Below are 25,447 nucleotides of genomic sequence, written 5' to 3' on the forward strand. Positions count from 1 at the left end.
GGACTAAGGTATGCATCTGCAATCTGTCTTGCTACTGTTAGAATTTAAAAAAAAAAAATCATAACTTACCGAGGATGCACATTTTTTTTGCCTTTAGTGACAAATAAAGTTATTATATGGCACAAAATGAGAAACTAACGTGCAGCTCACAATCCTGTCACAGTCTTCCGAATGCTGCAACTTAAACACAGCACATCTTTCAACCACGGTACAACCCCAGTTTCCTGGAACTGATCTGCAAAAGCTGACACGATGTTGTTCAACTGTTTCTGGCCGTGGACCCTGTTATCTCGATGGTCACGTTCCAGCCCCCTACTGAGTAATCCCTGGCTAATTGTCCCTTTCCTCATCTTTTGGCATTTGTCAACACATTCCCAATACTGAGGCCTCTACAGTGAAATATCCCCGTGCATCACAATCCTAAGTGTCTTCCTTTCATTCAAGCAGTACAAATATGGAGAATTATGAATGGCCATATTGAGCCCTGCTAGTAGATTCTTTGTCGCTACGTTAATTCGTCATTTCGGCGTAAGTTTTAAGTTGTTCGTATCGTACGTAAAACAATGGCTGATCCTCGGGAAACATTTTTGGGGGGGCCTGGCCCCACTGGGTCCCCCCCGCTCCCTTGGCTACGCCAGTGGCCAGATCACATCAGTCTATTGGTCCCTATTCTGTTCTGTAGTTTCTTGATACCCAGTTTTTTCTCTATCTCTGTTTTTCTTATACAGTCCTTCTTCTTAAGTTATTAAGGAATTTTATTTCCACTCCCTGGATCCTGCTTTCCTCACTGAATGTTGATGTCCATGTTTCTCTTCCATATGTTAACACTGGAACAAAATAGGTCTTATATAATACCTACTTGCATGGTTGTAGGAACTTTTCATTCCATACTGTGTCCCTTATGTTCTGGTAAAATCTTCCTGCTATTTGCACCTTGTTATTGATCTCTTGTTTTACAGTCCCATTTTGTGATACTACAAATCAGAATGAATGACACCAAACTGGACATTGTTCCAACGTTTCAGTACTTGGGTAGTATAGTATCAAAAGACAACCTTGCAAAGTATCAGGTGGGCATTCAAATTATCAAGGCAACTCAATTTTACCACCAAGTAAGACAACTGCTGTGGGATAAAAAAGTACCATTAAAAGCAAAGATGACATTATATAAATCATATTATACACCCACGTTAACAAGACAACTCAAAACTCCAAGCTGCAGAAATGAAGTTCCTGTGTACCATGATACAGAAGACCAGGAAGTACAAGTTCAGGAATGAAAAAGTCCAAGAAGAGCTGGGAATAGGAGACTCCCTGCTACAGAAAATTCAGAAAGCAAGACTGAAGTGTTTTGGCCATGTAAGAAGGATGAGTGCAAGCAGGACTGCAAGAAGAGAATATGAAAGAGAAGTAAAAGGAAAAAGACCAGTGGACAGACCCAGCGGAAAATGGACAGATCTGGTGAAGAAAGATGTCGAGGAGAGAGGACAAGATTGGGAGAAGATTATGAGAGAACAGTGGTTCATGGACAGGCAAAGATGGAGGGGGCTTGTACACCACACCCGGGCAACTGGAGATGGTCAACGATGATGATGATGATGATGATGATTTTGTGATATTACATATCTGAACTACTTGAAGGTGTCAACTACTTCCAGGGGCTTGTTGTTTAACTTTATTATCTCTCTTTCAATCCTTCTTATTACCACCGTGGTTTTACTCTTGCCTTTACTTATTTTCATGTCCCAGTCTTCTGTTACTTCACTCCAAGCATCTAACTGAATTTGTACTGAATGTTCATTTTCACTCTATATCAAAATATCATCAGCAAATAACCAAGTTCTAGTATTCTCTAGCTCCATCTTCCTTTTGATTTCCTTCTGTACTTTGTCCAGTACAATAATAAACAAGAGGGGACAACATACTTTCGTGTCTTCACTTCAAACCAATTCTTGTCTTCATTCTGCTTTTGCATTTCCTGTATAGTACCTGGACCATATGTACTATCTCCTCTGCAACTCCTTCATTTCTTAGTGCTCTCCATACTCTTCCATTTTAGCAACATGAGGAATTAACGATTCCTCTTTGTCACCTTTCTTAAATACTGGTAGTATCTCTTCTCTTTCCCATCCCGCAGGTACTTTTTTATCTTTCCAACCTGCTTTGATTATGCTTCCTGTCCAATAGAGTCCAGGACTGCTGACAGCTTTGATCATGTCACTGGTTACTTCACCACATCCAGCTGCTCTTCCAGAATCCATTTTCTTGATTGCCCCTTCAACTTCTCCCAAGAATATCTCCTTTAACCTCAGAGACCCTCAAATCATGTGTGTCTTTTATCACATCCTGTGTCTCTTCATCCCCTATTTTCCACTTGATATTCAGAAGCATTTTCAAATAGCTTTCCACCTCTTCTTTATGCCTTCTCCCTCAACCAACAAATCTTTCTTATTTTTTACTGTTTTTCTCTTCTTTTTCTCTTTTTAACTAGTCTGTAAAATGTTTTTCTATCTGCTCTTACATCCTCCAATTCTCTCATGTAGCTCTCCAAACATTTTTGTTTCTTGTCAAGTCTCTTGACAAGTCTTTCTTGGTTCCTTGTAAATCTGTCTACTTATCTCACTTTTCTTCTGTATCCATATTTCTAATGCTGTCTTCTTTTGTTTTACTGCCTCTCTAAATTTCTCACTCCACCAAGGTGTTTCTTTCTCTTGGCACTAGTCCATCCACAAGTTTCTATAAATGCCTTTTTAAATTCACAAAACTACACCCGGGCAACTAGAGTGGGACATTGATGATGATGATGATGATGATGATGATGATGATGACAATGATAATGAAATTCACACCTTTCTTCTTCCACTCCATTTAATTCCCCATTTGGGACTCTTTTCATGTTTTCCTCTTGAAATTTCTCCTTGGTCTTCATCTCTTTCAATTTCTACTTTTTAATTCTTCCCTGTCTCAAATCCTTGATCCCTGATGATTTCCCTATCCTGAATTGGGCTACAATAAATCTAGGATCCCCATCAAAGGTTTAACTTGGAAATGCTGACACATCTAGAAGTTCTTTCCTTTTACTCCTCTCAGCCAATCATTGCCGCCATCATGTATAGATTTCTAGGATGGATTTTGCATCCTGAAACAGGATCCGATGTTATTTTTCCCTGCATCATATCACATTTCTTTAAAAGTCTTATATCTTTAAGAATGTGATTTCTTCATTTATGCACATACCCCAATGCATATGTTACTTTGTTAGGACAAGTGTTGTCTTGAATACATTTTCTAAATGTATTTATTAAAATAAACTCTTGCAGCCATCTGGCAACCCTGCATAATTACATTTACAGTTTCCAGTTGACAACACTGTACAACACAGCAGGTATTGCTGATTAGCGCTGCCATTCCATTGCAGTGCTTTCTGTGCTTCAGTCTGGGCCGTACTTCACTTGGTAATGATAATAGGTAGTTCTTTTACAACTGGTTTTACGTCATACTGACACACAGAAGTCTTATGGCGACGATGGATTAGGAAATGGCTAGAAGTGATACGGAAGTGTCCGTGGCCTTAATTAAGGTACAGTCCCAGCATTTGCCTGTTGTGAAAATGAGAAACCACAGAAAATCGTCTTTAGGGCTGCCGACAGTGCGTTTGAACCCACTATCTCCCAAATGGAAGCTCACAGCTGTGCACCCCTAACCGCACGGCCAACTCGCTCAGTGATAGTAGATAGTGTCTTCTACTTTTATCACTTTAAGGCAGACCTTGATGTGGGATAGCCTTATTATTATTATTATTATTATTATTATTATTACTATTATTATTATTATTATTACGGGGATACCCGTGGAGCAGAAAGAGGTTGAAGAAGGTGCCAGGTTGAATGGGTCTATCTATATCAAAATCAATTTAACTGACGGTCATATTTTTTCAGAAAAAGACGACTTAACAATTTTCACTTGGTGAACATAAAACATGTCAGGTAATGAAATGAAATGAAATGGCGTATGGCTTTTAGTGCCGGGAGTGTCCGAGGACTAGTTCGGATCGCCAGATGCAGGTCTTTTGATTTGACTCCCGAAGGCGACCTGCGCGTCGTGATGAGGATGAAATGATGATGAAGACAGCACATACACCCAGCCCCCCGTGCCAGCGAAATTAACCAATTAAGGATAAAATTCCCGACCCTGCCGGGAATCGAACCCGGGACCCCTGTGACCAAAGGCCAGCACGCTAACTATTTAGCCGTGGAGCCGGAACATGTCACGTACAAAGTACTCTTGAAACAAGACTAGGAAAGTCCGAGATTAGTGATTTTTACAGATCCTGGGCTTTAAGCCCATAATTTTACAATTCCAGAGATACCGGATCCAGTTTATACCATTTAAGTTAAAAATTAGGAACCATGAAGTCAGGGGCAGAAATGCCCTAATTCAAAGAGCACTTGCTCCTACAATTCCAATATCTAGCCTTCCAGAGGCACTCTTTACAATTACAAAACTTTAAAAAGAGCTAACAGCCTCTGAGTTTCTCAAGCCTACTCAAGGCCACATTGCATGAAAATCTGACAATCTCAGGCCTTACAAAGTGCTATTTACAAATTGAAATATTATTACACAGAGGTATCTCGTACCTAACCTACAGGACCTTTGCGAAAAAGAACAGGTTAAATAAATGCCCGAATACAAACAGAATGGAGGCGTCCACTGCGCTCCAGATAATGAAATATTAAAACCTGTAGGGCTCTCGGCCAAAAAAACAGGGGCTAATCCCAAGCTACTGAGGTGGCGCGGAAAACTTTAATACATTACAGTTGCGAAAACGTCGCCACCTCAAACCAAGATTAAGGGGAGCTCGAGAGGGTAGCTCACTCTCTATCCCCGATTAACAGTCAAAGCGAGTTTACATTAGTCAGAAGAAAATTTACATTTTAGAAAAGTCGGTTACTTCGTTAAGGATTCGGACCTTTCCCCTCGGGTTAAGCTGCGGAGGTAGCTACGACAAGAGAGATATAATTTATGTGGCCATTACCTTATAGATGTTCTGCTGCCGACGAAAGAGGCCGCCCGCCTCTTGCTTACACACACACACTGTAAGACGACGATCAATTGACCAAGAAAAGTGAAAAGCCGCAGTTTATAAACCCTCAGGGAAGGTTCGAGATCATTCAAGACTAAACCAGCCACATCCTCTCAATTTAATTGGTTAATCTCAAAGTTACACTCAGAATCGAACAAGAAGCCTATGATAGGTTGAAAATTAATTACAGAAATTAGTGATTAGCTAGATTCAAAACTGGCGGAAAGAAAAAAGTGTTGCCAATCCAAAAATAAATGAACATAAATCAGTTATGGAAAACCTAGAAATACCAAACTTCTTTAAATTATAACTTCTTACACCTCGCACCAGGGTGCATGATCATAGTTTCTTGGTAGTGTCATCTATGAAAGAATGTCCAAACTTCTTGATGAATGGCAAACAAAACAAGGAGAAATTCACCCAGTTTAGGAAACTGCACAATAACAAAATTACATAATATTTCGGTGGTGACATCATCTGATTAAAGTTCCAACTTGTTGTGTTATTAGTTTCACTTTTGATTGATAGAGGAGTTCATTTAGGCGCGAATTTTGAATGCGCGGCGTTGAGGTGTACCTCCCGGAACAGACCCCCCCCCCCAAATGTCCTTCCTTGGGGTGGCACAGAAGAATTTTGAGAAAATTTTTTCGTTTGAAGAAATTAAAATTTCTAAGTTTTTTTGGTAGATTTGTAGGAAAAATTCTTAAATCCAGTTTTAGAGTGTCCTTGTGGTCGTTGAAAGTTAAATACATGTTGATGGATTTGACGACAAGACCTGCCGCCGCTGCCGATACCCAGTTGAGGTCGCCCGGACCCCTCAAGTACCCTCAGATACACCTCTCCCTCTACTATGATAGGGGTAGTCGTGGTGATGGTCGCCGCAGATTAGAAGTATATGTACAGTCCCCAATTGAGTTGGCGGTAGGGACACCGCACTTCAGACTTTGCCGGGAGATGGACTCCGGCGCGCCGTTCACAAGGAATCTTCACGGGAGTGGAGTGGGCCTTTACCCCACTTCTGTTTCTCTCACCAGGTTTTGCAGTACGGCGGCTAACGGGGCACTGAAACAGTAAGATCTAGGCGACAGAGAAGAGTTGTTGCTAGAGTTAGGAGAGTACGATGTTTATTGGTGATGCAAAGGGGCGGGCGGCGTGGAAGGTATTTGTGTGCAAATAGTGCGTGAATGCAGGAGACGGGGGCTTGGTAATGGCCACCAAGGAATTTGACAGCAGGAAAACCAGAGAGCAAGATCGCACATAACAGGTCATACACATAAATAAATCCATAGGGCAGAAAGCCTTAAATTTTAAAAAAAGATAACCTTCCAATCTCCTGCTAAATTTATTGGCAATACTGCAACTATACGGTACAGGTTTCACCTGGGAGAGGTGCACTCTAAAGATCCTCTCTGTGGCTGGATTGCTTACCAATAATGTAACTGGCGTCAAAAAATCTAATATAATCCACGGTCCATGAAATTTGGGGACAATCTTGCCCGCGGCAACAAAGTTTCTAACCATGACTTGATCTCCGACTTTTAAATTGGTGGGTCTCCGTCCACGATCATATCTTTCCCTAACCTTTTCATGAGAAACCTTCAGGTTGTGCTTAGCCTTCTACCATAGATCCTTAATATTATCGGGATCTATTGTCTCTGGTAAAATATCATTGAATGACCAAAGGTTAGAGAGCGGCGTGTTAGGATCAAATCTAAACATAAGAGAAGTTGGAGTAAACTTATGGGACTCATGAACCACCAAATTTAAAGCAAAGGCCAACCAATGCAGGGACGTATCCCACCTGGAATGAGCTTCATGATGAAATGCGATGAGAGCCGATCGGAGATTATGATTGACCCGCTCAGCCAGAGATGGTTGAGGATAATACGCCGAAGTAGTTACATGTGATATAGAGAGATCAAAACAGAATTTTCGGAAGAGGTTGGATGTAAATGCTTTAGCGTTATCAGAAACAATATATTGACAGGGACCAAAAGAAGCAAATATGGTATTTAAACAAGAAATGGTGGACTGAGCGGTTGCCAGCTTAGTCGGAAATAACCAGGAAAATCTCGTAAAACCATCTACACACACCAGAATGAATTTGTTGGCGTTCCCCTATGATTGGGCGAAGGGTCCGTCATAGTCTATATAGAGGCGTTCCATGGGGCGCGACGCTTGCCGAGATGATAATAGACCTAATTTAGTGGACAAGGGGAGTTTACTAAGCAAGCAAGATTTACAAGCTTTTATAAATTCTCGAATTTCGCCGTCGATACCTTTCCAAATGAACATCTCTCGGATTTTGTCCCGAGTTTTGAAGATACCTAAATGCCCCCTTAATGGGGTCTCATGATAATACTTGAAGATCATAGGCACAAGAATAGCTGGAACGACTACTTTCATCTTTTGATCATGCCTCGACGGGCAACACAAAACCCCGTTCCTCAACACACAACGGACGACATGTTCCCCAGAAGAAAGGGTTTCAATAATAGGGGCCAGCACACGATCTTCACGTTGATATTTTTCAATATTCCTAAACAACATGGGGCATCAGTTAGAATGGCATTAAAACCCAAAGACATGGGCGTGGGAAGAGAACTATCTTCCTGTTCGGTGGTCTCCACATCCTGAGTAAACATGCGGCTTAGTCCATGCCCAACAACATTTTCGGATCCTGTGATATGCCTAACATCAAACTGGAAGGCAGAAATCCGGATGGCCCAACGGGCTATACGACCAGTACGAAGCGGCCTAGCTAAGACCCAACTTAAGGCTTGATTATCTGTTTCCATGTCGAACTTGACGTGTTCCAAACAGAGGCGGAACTTCTCTAATGCAAATAAAACTGCCAAACCCTCAAATTCATAGATGCAATATTTGGCCTTTTGCGCCGATAATGTCCTAGACGCATAAACGATGGGTCGCCTTCCGAGTTCAGTTTCCTGAAGCAGCACAGCAGCCATCGCTGATGACGAGGCGTCTGTTTGAAGGATGAATTTCTTCGAAAAATCACGCATAGCAAGGACAGGGCGTTGTAAATAACTAATTTTAGATCTTCAAAAGCTGCTTGTTGAGAAGGCCCCTATTCAAACTGGACGACTTTCCTACGGAGTAAGTTCAAGGGCGCCGTTCTGTTAGCGAAGTTATGAATACATTTTCGGAAGAAATTCGCCATGCCTATGAACCTGGCAATACCTATGATATCCTTAGGGGGTTTGAAACCACGGATTGCCTGTGTTCTAGAATGATCAGTAGAAACCCCATCGGGCGACACAATATGCCCTAGGAATGACAAGGAAGGCTTACCAAAGGCTACCTCGGATAACTTGACAGTCAACCCGGCCTTACGAAGGCGATTAAGTACCTCCTTTAGATGATCTATGTGTTCTTCAAAGGTCTCAGAAAATACGACGACATCATCAATATAGTGATACAAGTATTCAAACTTGATGTCGGAAACTACCCTATCTAGCAGTCTAGTGAGAACAGCTGCCCCCCCCCCCCCCCGTTGGAAGCACGAAAGGCACGCGGTTGTATTCATACAAGTTCCAATCCGTGGCAAAATCTGTTAGATGTTTCGATTCTTCAGCTAGAATGATCTGATTGTACTCCTGATTGAGATCAAGGATGGTAAAGAGCTTTCCGAAACCATGAAAAACAAGAGTGAAGGTCGGGAAGAGGCACAGATTGTAACACCACCTTCCGATTTAAATCCCTATAGTCAATCACAGGCCTGAAGCCATCTTGGGGTTTCAGCACCAAAAAAAATAGGCGATGAATACGCCGACTTACAGGGTCGAATAATTCCGTCTTTTAACATCTGATCGATGATCTCTTTAAGAGCCTTCATTTTAGGTAGAGACAGTCTATAAGGCGGAAATCTAACTGGGATCGAATCTGTAACCTCAATCGTATATTCAATAAGGTCAGTAACACCAAGAGTATCGGAAAATAAATCTGGAAATCACTGACACAATTTACGAATACTCTCAGCCTGCTCCTCAGGTAGATGTCTAAGGTCTAACAACATCTCATCCTGGGTAGGCGAAACAGATGAACATGACACAGAAGTGCATTTTAGCAAAGGAATTTTACAATCATTAGCGAATTTGAAAGTGCACGCCAGACCAGTGAAAGACATGAAATCCGCCCCTAATATTATGGGGCAAGACAAGTGTTTGGCCACAAACAATTTTAATTTCCAGGTGAATTTAGAGATACGAATTTTGGCAAGGATGAACCCTAAAATTTCTAATGGAGAGGAATTAGTCGAAACGCATTGGACCAAAGTCGAACAATAATCAGAAAATTTACAAGCAGTCTTTAATTTGGAATACCACTCAGCCGAAATTATAGAACACACACTCCCAGAGTCTAATAGAGCGGTAACACGTTCACTATTCCATTCAACTTTAAGAAATGGTACAGGTGCGGGGGTATCCGCCGCAATTCTGAGGCATTCTTTAGGACCTTCAAATGATAGGTTAGAAGAACTTTTACCCGTACCGGAGCTTTCGGTGGGTTTGACAGGGGCTGAGCTTTGGAAAGATGGACCTGCCGACTCAGCCGTTGATACTAGTCACTTTATATTATTTGAGTTCGCGGAGGTAGCACCAGAAGTTGAGCAGGACGGGGTGCTATTGGCATTAGGGCAATTCTTGGCTAGATGAGTAAAAAACCCGCATTTGAAACATCCTTGTGATGACCCTGCTCGATTCTTTGTCCCACTCAATTTTATCACTGGGCACTTGTTACGCAAATGTTCCGTAGATCCACAAGCGTAACACTTACGGGTGGTGAATGTTCGGCGAGGTGAAGGCCGAAAACTACTAGAAGATGGAGGGGGCTCCTTCGCAACTCTAAAGGTGTCGGGATTCCTAACTCCTTCGGCTGAGACTGTCATAGCATCTAATTCTGAAAAGCTTTGAGGGCGTGACGCGAAACACAAATACGACTTGTAGGGCGGGGAAATTCCTTCAACAATCGTCTGAAAAATTTGATCTTCAGGGAAATGAAGAGCGAATACCCTGGTGTAAAACTTAATACTTTGGATGAAGTCTGCCAGCTTTTCATCCAGTCGCTGTACTCTGAAATAAGGATAGGTTGAAAATTAATTACAGAAATTAGTGATTGGCTAGATTCAAAACTGGCGGAAAGAAAAGGAAGTGTTGCCAATCCAAAAATAAATGAACATAAATCAATTATGGAAAACCTAGAAGTACCAAACTTCTTTAAATTATAACTTCTTACACCTCGCACCAGTGTGCATGATCATAGTTTCTTGGTAGTGTCATCTATGGAAGAATGTCCAAACTTCTTGTTGAATGGCAAACAAAACAAGGAGAAATTCACCCAGTTTAGGAAACTGCACAATAACAAAATTACATAATATTTCGGTGGTGACATCTTCTGATTAAAGTTCCAACTTGTGTTATTAGTTTCACTTTTGATTGATAGAGGAGTTCATTTAGGCGCTAATTTTGAATGCGCGGCGTTGAGGTGTACCTCCCGGTACAATTATTATTATTATTATTATTATTATTATTATTATTATTATTATTATTATTATTATTATTATTATTATTATTATTATTATTATTATTATTGGTCGGGGACTTTAATCCTATGTCGGCTGTCAAAGCCTGTCACACTCCTCTGGGGTGATGATTAATGACTGACGGGATAAAAATGGAATGATATTGGAGTGTGTTTGCTATCTGCTTTATGTCGCATCGACACAGAGGGGTCTTATGGAGACGATGGGATTGGAAAGGCATAAGCATGGGAAGGAACCAGCTAAAGTAAATGCCTGGTGTAAAAATGGGAAACGACGGAAAACCATCTTTAGGGCTGTCGACATTGGGGTTCGAAACCACTGTCTTCCGGATGCAAGCTCAGAGCTGCGCGCCCCTTACCGCACGGCCATTTCGTCCGGTATTGGAGTGTGTTAGTAGAATGAATAATGACAGAGAAAACCGGATTACCCGGAGAAAAACCTGTCGTCACCTCCGCGTTGCCCAGCACAAATCTCACGTAGAGTGACCGAGATTTGAACCACGGAACTCAGCGGAAAGAGGTCGACGCGCTGCCGCCTGGGCCATGGACCGAGCTAGTATATGTTAATTATTATTATTAAATTATGAATCCATTTGAACATTAATAAAAAAGGGGGTGGCGTTAGGGAACCGTCATAGCCATACAGCCCGGCTATTATTATCCGTTTCAGAGGGCTATTTAAAAGCAGAATCACCAGTTGACTCATAAATTACTCTTCGGCATATATTGTGCTAGTGCGTAATCTGTTGGCCATTTTTACCAACTAGCTGCTAGGCGCGGCGCAACCTCTGCAAGAGTAGTCTGATATGTCACAAGCGGGATCTGATAGCAAATACAGTAGAGACAATATGCGACACTTCCGGATTTAGCCTTGTTAAAATGGGAGACAATTCGCAAGTGGCGTGACCTGAAAATTCGCGCTAAATTCAATTATCAATGGAAATGTACAGTATATACGGAAATGGATAAATAAATTACGTCTAGAAAGAATGAAAGAAAGTGTTACTAAGATATTAACTTCAAAGTTGCCAAAGCAATTCTGGATAAATGAATGAAGGATTATTTAAGAGGCTATTAATTTGAAGACTGAAAATAGGTATATAACCAAGATGTGAAATGGACTGCTGTGACAGGGCTTGTTCTTTCATTTATGCATTTCTTTTTTAGCTTTAGCATTCCTGCCGGAACGTTCACGGCTAGATTTTACTTTTTTTTCTCATTTAAAAGCATTGTATCATCATATTAAAACACTTGTCAACAAAAACATCGGCACATTCCTTACACATATGACTGAATAAATTTACATTTAAGAGCTGGACAATTTTCATTTCAACTTGAAGCCTACTAACAGAAAGAAAGTCTATAAATTTAGCCTCAAAAACATTCAAACTTTCCCTATAAGCAATACTTGCCATAACGCCATTACATTAGGGTAAAGCAAATTTGCATCATCATATTGTTTCTACAAAATATGTACACTTCTTAAATCACCCATATTTTCTTCAGTGCTTGACAACGCATTACGGCATTCCAAATGGGGTAACTTGGAACACAACCAGCCACACACATATGCATATGTATTTTCCTGAATTAAATCAAACCCACAGATCACACCTACAAAAGCACATCGGTATTGAAGGTTAACTGCTGCACTATACAATAAAATAAGCTATTTATATTTTAAGCCAGTTAAAATGTGGGTCGCGCAGGTCAGAAATTTATGATGTTTTATCAAAAATATTTTTAAAACTGGAAGAATATATGCAAACACAATAATGACTTACGTTTCCTTGTCACGAGGGAAACGGAAGACCGCGAATCCTTCTGCACATCATAGTTATTGCAGCCAAACACAGCACATATCTTTCCACTCATACTGAGAGTAGATGTAATGGAATGACACACGCTACTGTTCACTTATGTCAACTTAATGCAAACGCATAAATAACCGCCAAAAACTTCACAATCAAATACACGTACTCTTATGCCAGCAGCAGTAACTCTCAGGTCACTCCGACAGAGAGAGTTCTAATCGCTGTTCCTCGATATCTCGCAGTGTCGCGTATTGTCTCTACTGTATTCGCTGATAGATTATAGTAGCTCGCAAAGTCGCCGCATAGGTGGGGCGGTGATATGTCCCTTGCGCGATATATACGTCATTTGCTTACAATCACTTACGAAAGTTATCACTCTAGAGCTATATTTGATTTTAGTAACTCACAAAGACGATACAAGCGTGCGCGCGCACACAGATAGTTACTCGCGAAGTCCCCGCGTGGCTGCGCTATTCTCCACTGTGACAAGGCTCGGGTGCGCACGCACACACAGATAGTTTCTTGCAAGTCCCCGCGTGAGTGCGCTGGTCTCCCTCTCCACAATGCGCAGGCACGGTTCCATTCCCTCCACGCCGCGCGGTTCCCTCACCTACAGGACGACAGAATGAAAAGTCGCTGGCGGGCAGCTGTGGACCTCTCCGATTTGGACGACGCTGATCTCCACATCACCTCAAAATTATTTTTGGTCGGTCGGAAGGCACTTCATTTATACTCAAGCTACCTGCCGACCTGAATGAAGCACACGGCTGACTCCGCACTGGACGTCAGCCTCCTCAGATTACATTTCGCTCTACACATTATAGCTAATACCGCCACCACAACTACGACGACCTCTGTCTTTGCCTATCCTTACATTCTTATCACCACTAACATTTTCCCATCCAATACCGATTTTTGCAACGCCACGACCTCTGCCACCATACTCTGCTCCGCCCCCGTACCTTCCCATCCCTCACCGCTACTCCAACCGTTTGCCCATCAACGAAGACGACTCAGCAACACCATCGGTCACGCCACCATCCACCTTGGCAGATATCGCAAGGGAACCATCATCATCACCTCCAGATCGTACCACTACGGAAGCCGCTCGTGAACCGTCATTTCCATTATCGCCACCAGATCACACCACAATGTACAGTTGTGTCCTTCGCGGTGTAGATCCTGACATCTCGGATCAAGACATCCTCAGTGAATTAAATCTGGCAGAGTCCGTCGAGCCTTTCGTATTTGGAATATCTTGGGACCGACCTATTTAGTTCGCCTCCACCTGCCTACTGAGGACGACGTACAACAACTTGTAGCCAGCGGAGCACATCTTTACGGTCAACGCCTGAAAGTAGAACCTTCCCGCTCTCCTCCCCAGATTAAACAACCTCACTTCCTGGGTACGTGTTGGCATGTGTCACCCGATACCTCCTGATCTACTGTAGCATCTATTACATATGCTAATAAGTCTCCCTGTGGTGGCACTCGACAGCACCTCCCTCCCCCTTTCCCCGCTGCTAGTCAGCAGCTAGGAAGGCCAACAACTCCACTGTGCTGATTCACTAGATTTAACACACTGCTTGTGTCATGACATACCACAACACGATCTTCCTCCTCTTGGCACAACTGAGACTCTGCCTTTAAGGCTACTGTACATCTGTTTCTGATTTTTGTCAAAAACCTACACAAATTTCCAGCACTTCTCCATTCCGCCAATAACCACCTCAAAAGCTTATCTTCATTGCACGGATAGGAAATCCACTCCAACTGTTGTTTATTAAACAAACGCCTTTCTGCCAGCGTTTCTTTACATTCTGTCAGCAAATGAAAGTCTTTCCTTTCTTCACCATATAAAACACACAACGCACTTACTTTTAACATCGTCCAGCCTTTATTAACGCATACACCTAGCAACCACCAGATTACCCCTCTTTTCACCCCCCCCCCCGTATTTACATTTGCCACTCTCAAATTTAGAATCTGATTAACCCTCAGAAACATTTTTAGGGTAGCCCTCTTCTGGCATTCGGCCTCAAGTTCTTGTTCAGCAATATCTCTCGCCATCTTAATCACATCTTTCCAATGCGTGTCCCTACTCCCGCCCCATTTAACATTATAAAACTCGCCCAACCCCAGTCTATATAAGGTGTTTTTCAGCTTATCTACCCAGTAATCACCATAATTGTCCTCCATTTGACTTTGGATGGCCGACTGTAGAATCAGGCCCTCTATCCCTTCTCTTAATTTACACCAGTAACCAAGCACTATTTTTAAAATATCAATCTTAATGTACTCTTTACACAACATCTTCGCACCTGCACTCGCGGTGCACAAGGGTACCGGTAGGCTCATAACAATCTTGCAGAACCTATTCTCTACCAGCTCTCGTATCACACACTCCTTTTCTACGCCCCAGACCCTCGAAGCATATAGCATTTTACCCTTCAACACCGCATTAAACACCATACTTTATATAGCATAGCTTGCTCCCCTAAATTTATTTTCCAATATCCTAGTTACTGAGAGTGCCGCTAGGCCTTTCCATTTGGCACGCCTAATCTGCTCCAGCCAGCTGCCATTTCTACTCAGCATCACCCCCAGGTACTCACCCTTTTCCACCACCTCGATCACTTCCCCGTTTATTACCCACTTTACTCCCGCTTTCTTTTTATTCCCTTTCCTGCAAACCATCACCTTAGACTTCTTATTGTTAATCTTCAATGACCATTTCTCCGCAAAACTCCCTACTTTATTCAAACTTCCTTGCAAACCCCCAGCTGTCAACGACAGTAACAACACATCATCCGCAAAGATCCTGGAATGGCTTGTTTGCCTAGTACCGCGTAAGCCCATTTACTCTCTACATGGCCACCTAGTAGTTCGTTAATAAACAATGGGGAAAGGATTGGCGAGAATTTGCATCCCTGTTTCAACCCAACTTTCGACTCAATCACTCCACTCACCACCCCTTCCTCCACCCTCATGCTTCAATAGACGTTATGGTTCTCACGATCATTAAATTATCAGCCGTTATCCTCCCCTTCCTAACTTTATTTTAAAAACACGATAGAATTGAGTAATCCTCTGCCCACTTTTTCAGTCTATTTGCTAGAATACCCGTGTATACATTGCTCAGGGAGTCCAGCAGGGTTATACCTCTATAATTATGGGATTTGTCCTCTCCCAATTATTTTTATAAATAGGTCATATAATCCACTTCTGCCATTCTTTAGGGAATTTCGCCCCTTCAAATATCTTGTTTAGGAATGTTACCAAACTCTCTATCATCTGCTTATTTTTGCTACTTCCTTCCAATACATATTAGTTATCGCACTTTCCCACCAGCAGTCCTGAGCTTCAATTTCTTTATCACTCCCATCACCTCCTCACCTGTTATTCTCTTTTCCAGCACTTGGCGGCCCCTCTCTAGCCCCCTTTCCACTTTATCACCTCCGTCAACCCTTACCCACCCTTCCTGACCAAGCTGCGATTGTAAAGAGAAGTCGCTCCTTGAGCCACTAGCTCACTGGGACATTCTATAACCAATAAGTAAATAAATAACAGTTCCTGGAAATACTCTACCCATGTTCCATATTCGATTTTCGGTTTCATCTCTCTACTCGTCCCCCTATTAAATTTTTAAAACCTTGCCCACACCTTATCTCCTTCCCTGAATGAATGAATGAATACTGATCTGCATTTAGGGCAGTCGCCCAGGTGGCAGATTCCCTCTCTGTTGCTTTCCTAGCTTTTCCCCCAAATTATTTCAAAGAAATTGGAAATTTATTGAACGTCTCCCTTGGTAAGTTATTCCAATCCCTAACTCCCCTTCCTATAAATAAATATTTGCCCCAGTTTGTCCTCTTGAATTCCAACTTTATCTTCATATTTTGATCATTCCTATTTTTATAAACGCCACTCAAATTTATTCGTCTACTAATGTCATTCCACGCCATGTCTCCGCTGACAGCTCGGAACATACCACTTAGTCGAGCAGCTCTTCTTCTTTCTCTCATTTCTTTCCAACCCAAACTCTGCAACATTTTTGTAACGCTACTCTTTTGTCGGAAATCACCCAGAACAAATCGAGCTGCTTTTCTTTGGATTTTTTCCAGTTCTTGAATAAGGTAATCCTGGTGAGGGTCCCATGCACTGGAACCATACTCTAGTTGGGGTCTTACCAGAGACTTATATGCCCTCTCCTTTACATCCTTACTACAACCCCTAAACACCCTCATAACCATGTGGAGAGATCTGTACCCTTTATTTACAATCCCATTTATGTGATTACCCCAATGAAGATCTTTCCGCATATTAACACCCAGATACCTACAATGATCCCCAAAAGGAACTTTCACCCCATCAACGCAGTAATTAAAACTGAGAGAACTTTTCCTATTTGTGAAACTCACAACCTTACTTTTAACCCCGTTTATCAACATACCATTGCCTGCTGTCCATCTCACAACATTTTCGAGGTCACGTTGCGTTCCCTGTCCTTGTACTCCCTATTTAAAGCTTTCGTTTGAACCTCCAAACCTTTTTCTTCTCTCATATCATTTTCTGGAATTCCTTCCTCAGCCTGCAGAATATTTCCTTAACCCCTCCCACCATGTTTCCTGAACTCAGCCAACGCTCTCAACACTGCCTTCCTTTTTGCCTTACATTCCTTATCGAACCAACCCTCTCCCACCTCTCTATTCTTATTCCTGAATGATTTCTCCTCGGCTATTTTCCTCCCTGGATACTCCAGAAGTTCTACTGCCCTGTCGATATTATTCCCTTCTACTGCTACCTCAATCCCCACCCTGATGATCTGGAATTCTTCCTCTTCCAGGTATTTGCTCCTCTGACCAGATATACTTAGGGACTCTGCGACCCCTCACACTCCCCCCTTTTCCTGAACCATTCTCCTCTGCACACCCATCCCTATTTACGATTATATATACCGGAGAGTGGTGGGATTCCACCCAATCAACCACTTTCATCCTGTTAGTTCTGTCCAACATTTCCGAACTCATAATCAGATCAATAACACTACCTCCTTCATTTGTAATATACGTCATTTTTCCTTCCCTATCGCCCTTCCCTTACCCATTAAGAATGTACAAGTCACACGCCCCACATACTTCTAACAACTTCTGACCGTAAACATTTCTCCCTTTATCTTCACTTTTCCTATCTCCCATCTTTACTCTCCTTTCCTCTTTACCATATTCTGGACTACAGCATCCTATTCTTGCATTTAAGTCCCCTAACTAAATCAATCGGTCCTCTTCGTACTTTCCACTAATAATATTTATTTCCTCTATCAGACCATCAAAGCAGTATTCATTCGCATATATTGATCCCCTTGGTGGGTTTATATTAAACCCAAACACACATTCCTTCTTCCCCCCCATTTTAAACCTAACCCATAAAACCTCTTCTAGCTCATTTTCTACATCTGTAACATGATCACTTAGTTCTTCTTTAACTAATAATGAAATTCCGCCAGAATTTCTCCACTTCTTTCACTGTTTTTTCTTCATTTTATTCCTTATCACGAACCCCTTCCAGGTTAGATTTATCCCTCATTTTAGCCATGTCTCTAGGAGGGCCACTATATCAAAACACTCAACCATCCTGCAAACCTCTTCGTTTTTCAACTTACTTCCCACCGCTTCAGTATTTATAACGCCTATCTTACACCCTAGCTACCTACTACCCTCCCCTACTCCCTCCTTATCGCCTTTATTTTATTTACCTCTGCAGCGTTATTTAGATTACTTCTAGTTCTACGCAATCCTTCTGTTTCCTCTCTGCTCTCTCCCTTCTTAGCCGTCCTTCCAGACTCTAAGCTCCCCGTCCCCTTTATTTCTCTTACCCCACAGATCTATCAGTCTTACACTTCTAGTCCTGGTCGTTACCTCTCTCCGGGTACTTGCCACCTCTTCCATTCCAGCACATTCCGGTGGCGCACGACTGCTTACGTCTCACTTCACTCCCTGATTGTCCTCTTCTTCTTCCTGGCCATCTTCACTCTTGCCTCCTCTTCTTTCTTCGCGCTGGACCTCTTTCCCATTCTCGCCAACCGCCATTTCTCCATCATCCACCACCGAGCTCTCCTCCTCTCTTGTCACTCCTATCGCTCTCTTTTCCGTAATCGTCTGTAAGTAATTTTGATCCATATGTTGCAACCTTTCCGTTGACCATTCTCTTACCCAGCGGCCATTTTACACCACCAACTTGTTCCTCCTAATTAACGCTCTCAACCCTTATTTCCTCGCATACCATATGTGTCTTCTTAACACTTTCAACTCTGCTCGCTTCACTACCTATATCCTGTTTAAAACATATCTTCTCTTCCTTTAAATTCCCTGCGTTCCTTAGGATAATGTCCGCCATCAGGGTAGACATCAGCGTGAACTTAATTAGTCTCCCACCTCCGCCTTTCACTCTTCCCAATCTCTGTGCCTCATCAATGTCTAATTCACTAAAATTGATCTTCATTCTGTCCCGTATCAAGTTCACTACCTTACAAACTAATGCCACCTTGTCTTCTTTCGCTGCTTCTTCAACTCCATATATAAAAATATTTTTCCTCATTCGTTTCTGGATCCCATCGAGCATTTCTCTCTTTAGTTTCGCCATCTCCGTCTCCAGCACCTGGACATTCAATCGCATTTTCTCCATATCCACCTCATTTCTCCCCACCTTTTCCTTCAACTCGTCCACCGCACTTTTAACGCACTGTCTCAAGTTATTTCGCTCCTTGGAATGGTCACGTATCATCTCCTTCAGTTGGTCTATCTGACACGTCTCCTTCACTTCTTTCAGTGCCTCTATCTCCTCCCACCCTAGGGCACCAATTGGGCCTGGCCCTGGGTTTAACTCTACTCCACCTGTTATGAGCAGCGCTGATACCACCGCCGCTTCCAGCAGCCCTGCCATAAGCCCTACCTCTTCACCCTTCAGTCCTCTTACTCAAGTCCGTTTTCTTCTTCCTCGTACGTTCCCAACTCCCATTCCTCACTCGATAGAGCTCTAGCGCTATCCCCATATTTCAGCACACACTCAGCACATTCGTCCTCACTGCTTACTCGATTGAAAACTGAACTGTGCTAATAGCGAAACGTAATTCGGTATTTCAAACTGTACAGGTGATTGTATTTTGTGGTAGTGAAACGTCGTAGTGCACCGTTACTCTAACAACGTGTTAGAACATTTCTTCAAATTATTCGTTTATGTTACACAAGTAGTTGAATTTAACAGTGCTATCGAACTTAGGTTTATTTTCCAAGTGACAAGATTCACTATAGAACATAGTCTTAGAACTGTGGTTAAATAAACTGGTACAGTTAACGTTCATTAATTATCCAGATAGGACTTGTGTTGAATCCAGGACGGTTCTAGAAATGAATGATTTTTTTCTTTATTTAATCGTGAACGGGACTAAATTCACAGAGCAAATTCTTTGGTTTCATTTTATTTCAAGTATTAATTCGAACTTGAACTGTGTAAAGTTTGAAAGTGAAATATTCTATTTTCTACGTCATTATTCAGCCGAAGTTCTCATATTTAACTTTGATAAAGTGATTTATTTTGCGTGGCTGATACATCACGGATTTAATTATGAGTTCAATTTAATTTATTACTTGACTAAATCCAATAGTAATGACTATGCACATCAAGTTAAGTGATATTACAGTACATTGCAATTATTCGGTGTCATCAAACTGTGAGGACAGTTTATCGCCACATGTGTTTTGTTTAAAATCGCCATTAACAATAATTTTGTTTGTGCAGATCAAACAATTTACGAGTCCATTTCGAATCCTAGTGCAGTGTTACAACCAATACACGAGTGCTCCTAGATCATCTAGATCTTCTAGATATTCAATACCTTCTAGAAATTCGAGATATTCGAGACCTTCTCGGAAGATGGTGACAATATGAACAAACATTGCGATCCAGCACTGTACCAGGACCAGCTGAATCCCAGGAGAAATGCTCGTTGTAACTGCTGTGCTGAGGTGGTGTTCAATTCTGATTTTATTTTATGAATAAACTTTTGAGCAAAATTAAAAATATTCCATTATACTTATTTTACTTCCCTCGCCTCTGTAACAAATCAGATAGAGACCGGACACCCCTGTGTCGCGTCTCGTGTTCAGATAGCCGACATAATCAACTTTTACTGTTGCAGTATCGTACTGTGCATTCAGTCTTGAAAGAAAACATTTCAAGGGAGAAGAGAATGGGACTTAGAAAAAGTAGAATTATATACCATCATTATTTCTACATATATTCGTTCATATACTTGCTTCACGTCGCACCCACACAGATAGGTCTTATGGCGACGACGGGATAGTCAGAGCTAGGAGTGGGAAGATACAGATAGGCCTTATGGCGACGATGGGATAGTAAGGGCTACGAGTGGGAAGAAAGCGACCGAGGCCTTGATTAAGATACAGCCTCAGCATTTGCCTGTTATGGAAATGGGAAACCACTGAAACTCATCTTCATGGCTGCCGACATTGGGGTTCGAACCCATAATCTCCCGAATGCAAGCTGATAGCTACGTGATCCAAACCACGCGACCACTCGCTCGATGTACATAAAACTATATAATTTAATTAGTAGCCAGTGTTGCCAACAGTGCATGCGTTGGTCGTTCATTCAACTGGACATTCCGTTGCTTTCTGTTGTGGAAAACGTGAACTACCTCGCACTATCTCGTTCGTTTAAATAAGAACGGGGGTCGTGAGTAGTGTCGAAAATATAAAATGACACTATTTTGGGCTTTAACCCTCCGTTGGCCGTAGAGTGGGCGCAACGTTCTATTTCAAAATACTTTTGCTTTGAAGGCCGAAAGCCCCCGATAGTTTGAAGAGGAAACGGACCACGAAGGGAATACGTTTCAAGACAGTATCAGCTTTTCTGATGATTCTGAGGAAGATGCGTTTGGAAATAGTGACCACAACAACGAAAGTGTACAAACCGCTGAAAAAAGGGATGAAGAAGAATCTGCCGTTAATTTATGGCCTTATTACACTGGGCGTGACAAGGAAACGCAATGGAAAGTACACCCACCAAATCAGCGCAGACGCACACCAAGGAGAATAATCGTAATTCACCTTCCAGTAGTAACAGGGGAAGTCAGAAATTCAAAGACAATTACTGAAGTATGGAACCTATTTTTTCCTGTGTCGGTTCTTGTAGAAATAACCCACCGTACAAATGTACGGCTGAGAAAAATTAGAGCAAAGTGCAGGCGTGAATCAGATGTGATTGATAAAAATATAGAAGAAATTAAACCCCTTAATGGGCTGCTTTATCTGGCTGGGGTGATGAAATCTTCCCACGTAAACGTGTTAGATTTGTGGAAAAATGATAAACAGGACCTGAAATATTTTGTCTTGTCGTGAGATACAGACGATTTTAATTATTGCTTAGAGCCCTTCGCCTTGATGTTGGAATCACAAGAAAGCGGATGTAAGCACTTGACAATCTTGCGCCAATAAGCAATGTATTTGATGGATTTGTGCAGAGATGTTTGAATAACTACATCGTAGGAGAATAAATGTTAGAGTATTTTCGAGGAAGGTGTTCTTTCGGCAATACATGCCAAACAAGGCGGCAAAACACGGTTTGAAGGTGTTTCCTGTACTAGATGCCAGAATGTTTTATACACACAATATTGAAGTTTATTTTGGAAATCAACCAGAGGGACTTTTTCAAATGGATAATACACCAAGTGGTGGTGTGGTGATGAGGATGACTACCAATTCAAGGCTATGGTCGGAACGGGACAATGTACAATTGGTTCTCCTCCATGCCTGTTACAAACGAATTGGCTACACAAAGTAATTTGACGGTCGTAGCGACATTGGAGAAAAACAAGAGGGAATTGCCTTTAGAAACTGTAAACACTAGACAAAGGCCTCCTTACAGTAGTCTCTTTGCATTTGGTGAAAACGCAATGGTCGTACGTTATGCTCGTAAGAAATATTGGAATGTCATCTTTTTTATTGACGATTATTGATCCTGATGAGATTGATGAAGCTTCCGGGGACCTACAAACCTATTGTTTGACATTCTATAACCTTACAAAAGGCGAAGTGGATGTCGTCGACGGCTTGAAGGCTGAGTACTCAGTTGCAAGAATCTCATTTCGCTGGCCTCTTAGATTATTCTCTCCTTGACAGTGACGGAATAATTTCACAAATCATTCTGAGTTGTAATACCGGAGAAAATCCCTCAAGAAGAAAATACCTGAAAAACATTGGGACTAGATCTCAAAAAGACACATATACTGCACTCATGGAATTGAGCCTAATTGCGTTATATTTATATTTATATATTTATATCTATTTATTTATTTATTTATTTATTTATTTATATATTTATATATTTATATTATAATGAATATCATAGGTGGAATATTTCCATACAGTGGAAACTCTGTTTCTCACAGTACTGCAGGAAGCAAGACCACACACAAAAGAAGCTTAAGCTGCTGAAGCCTTTCTAAGTCACGTCTTGTTGTCCCCCAATAAAGCAGTTATTTCCGAACAATACAGCGAGAGGACGCGTGGCTACCTAGGAATTGAGGTCATGGAGCTGTACTTTTCCGCTGTTTGCAAGATAGAGAAAACACCCAATAGGAGACAGAGATATCTGCCAAACACCCCTCAAATTCAAATGGGAACAGTCCAATATCCCCGGGAGAAATCCTCCCAACCAATCAGAAGCCTTATTTGAAATATTTCGAAAGGAGCCTCTTAAATATTCAGTCGTTTGACAGAAACTGACAGTAATTCATAAATTTTCAACTGCAGTAACACTTCAATTCATGTATCATAAGTAGTGAGTGAGACAAATCGTGTTAATGTGCAGCAAGTATTAAATGAAGAGAGGACATGTCTGGGAACGAGAGTGAAGGAATATTCCCGCCATAGCCGTCTTACATCCAGTAATACGAACGAAGAAGTATTCCCACCGAAGCCATCTAAATTATTTAAATGTGTGCGATAAATACAGTGATCACAGTGCATTAATGGAACTACCGGAAGTTTATTTATAAATTAGGACAATAATGAAATCGCAGGTAGGGGTGCATCAATCAAAAGACGCTCCCGAAATCATGTTAATATCACTCTGCAGACACACCAAAGGAGGTACAAGCCGTCAGGCAGGGAGATCACTTGATCGTCAACGATTGTGAAGATAGGACGTGTAATCAGAATTCTCTCACTTGAACATTGTAAGATATCGGCTAACATGTAAACTTCTGAGGAACTTATTGGTTTACATAAAGATATTATAACACACTTTACCACGTTATTATATCGAGAACTTTATACTACATTTTGGTGATAATAAGTTAGTCACATTTGCTATTTGCAATGCATATCACTTAGTAACATTTTAACATTACATGGGTGACCGAATGAACTTCCTTCAATGAAAGACAGGCTGTCCTGGAAATACTTCTATTTTGAGTCATTCATAAATAACAAGTAGAGGGAGAGACTATGAATGAGTAATTCCACTACAAACAGGTCATTATCACCACTTCAAAGGCAAGAAACTCGTAAGGGGATCTAAGCAGCTCGGAGATAACAGTCCAGGTGCGGGGAAATACTTTCACTGAGGAGAAGCGAGCCCCGCGCGCACATAATTAGCTCGTAGGAAGCTGCAATTCCGCGTGTGCCGTAAGAAGAGAAATAGTGTATAATAATTGTCTTCATTTTGTGTATATATTTTTAAGTGTCATTGTATTAGAATTAAGGCCGCAAGAATATTAAATGCGTGTGCCTAGTGTAACCAATACCATGGATGGATACGTCGATTTTGTGAAGATGTATAATATCCATACTATCATGTTCTAATTCCAACTCGACGGGCGCCCGATGGCGGGCGAAGCTTCATTGCAAAATGTGAGTAAATGAATTCATATGTATAAATCTAACATGGAATGTACTATTTAATTTAGTTACGCGAGCTACTAATTAGATGTTTAAGTATTGTAATTTCATTCCAGGGTGCAGCACAGAGGATATTTCATAATGACGATTTATTCACGCATGATGTGTTCAATTTCATTTGTTTTCTTCTTCTTCTTCTTCTTCTTCTTCTTCTTCTTATTATTATTATTATTATTATTGTTATTATTATTATTATTAATATTTCTTGCATTGTTGTTGTCAAATTCGACTAATTTGTTTAAATTACGTTTTCTAGGTTAAGTAGGCTAGCTAGGTGCACCTTGTTTCGGATTTAGGTTTAGGTAATACTTTAGGTACCGGTAACAATATTAACTTTAAAAATATTTGTAAATATCTGTAGATTCGTTGAAAGGCAGATTATCAAAAGGAATAGTACCGTAACTTCTGCAGCAACTTCTCCGGTATTTCGTATAGACATTCGTTCAAACTATCGCGAAGGTAATAATTTACTACATTAAAAAACACGATACGCCTGTAAACTTCCATTTAAAAAGAAGTTAAAGAGATTACACGGTAATAGTTAACAGTCGTATTGTTATTGATTATTGCCGCTCCTCATATTCAAATATTGCATTGTTGGCTACAGTCGTGAACAAAGGGTGTAGTGTAGTCAAGTAAATATAAATAAAAATCATCTGACCTTGTATTCCATTCATTTGCACTTCTGAGTAGGTAGTTAGTATCCGTAATTTATATTTCGCTCCCTCGATCTTTCAGTATTTATGAGCGGTTAGCTAATAATAATAAAGTTCATATATCCCAGTAATTGCAGTTCAAGTCCCTGGAGTAGTAGTAGTAGTAGTAGTAGCAGCAGTTTTGACAAATATTTGAGAAATTATTGTAGACAACCTCGTATTTTTCAGTAGGCCTAATTAAGGACACTTTTTTCTCCGTCCCGTGGAGTAGGGAAAATAATAGTAATCCACCAGCTGTAATAATCACATAACCACATTTCAGTAGAATTGTAGTGAAGATAAGGTATAATATAT

At 41.3% G+C, this 25,447-nt stretch overlaps 1 protein-coding gene across 1 annotated transcript in view; it reads left to right on the top strand.

Annotated features, from left to right (window-relative positions):
- The window catches only part of LOC136858371 (zinc finger protein 594), a 393,129-nt gene extending 372,652 nt beyond the window's left edge, over positions 1 to 20,477 (top strand). The window contains exon 13 of the mRNA XM_067137863.2: positions 20,254 to 20,477. Coding sequence (XP_066993964.2) covers positions 20,254 to 20,403 — 150 coding nt within the window. The 3' untranslated portion in view covers positions 20,404 to 20,477. The remainder of the gene's footprint in view (positions 1 to 20,253) is intronic.
- Positions 20,478 to 25,447: the final 4,970 nt, after the last annotated feature.

Source organism: Anabrus simplex, chromosome 1 (assembly GCF_040414725.1).
Source record: "Anabrus simplex isolate iqAnaSimp1 chromosome 1, ASM4041472v1, whole genome shotgun sequence".
In the NCBI taxonomy this organism is placed as follows: domain Eukaryota; kingdom Metazoa; phylum Arthropoda; class Insecta; order Orthoptera; family Tettigoniidae; genus Anabrus; species Anabrus simplex.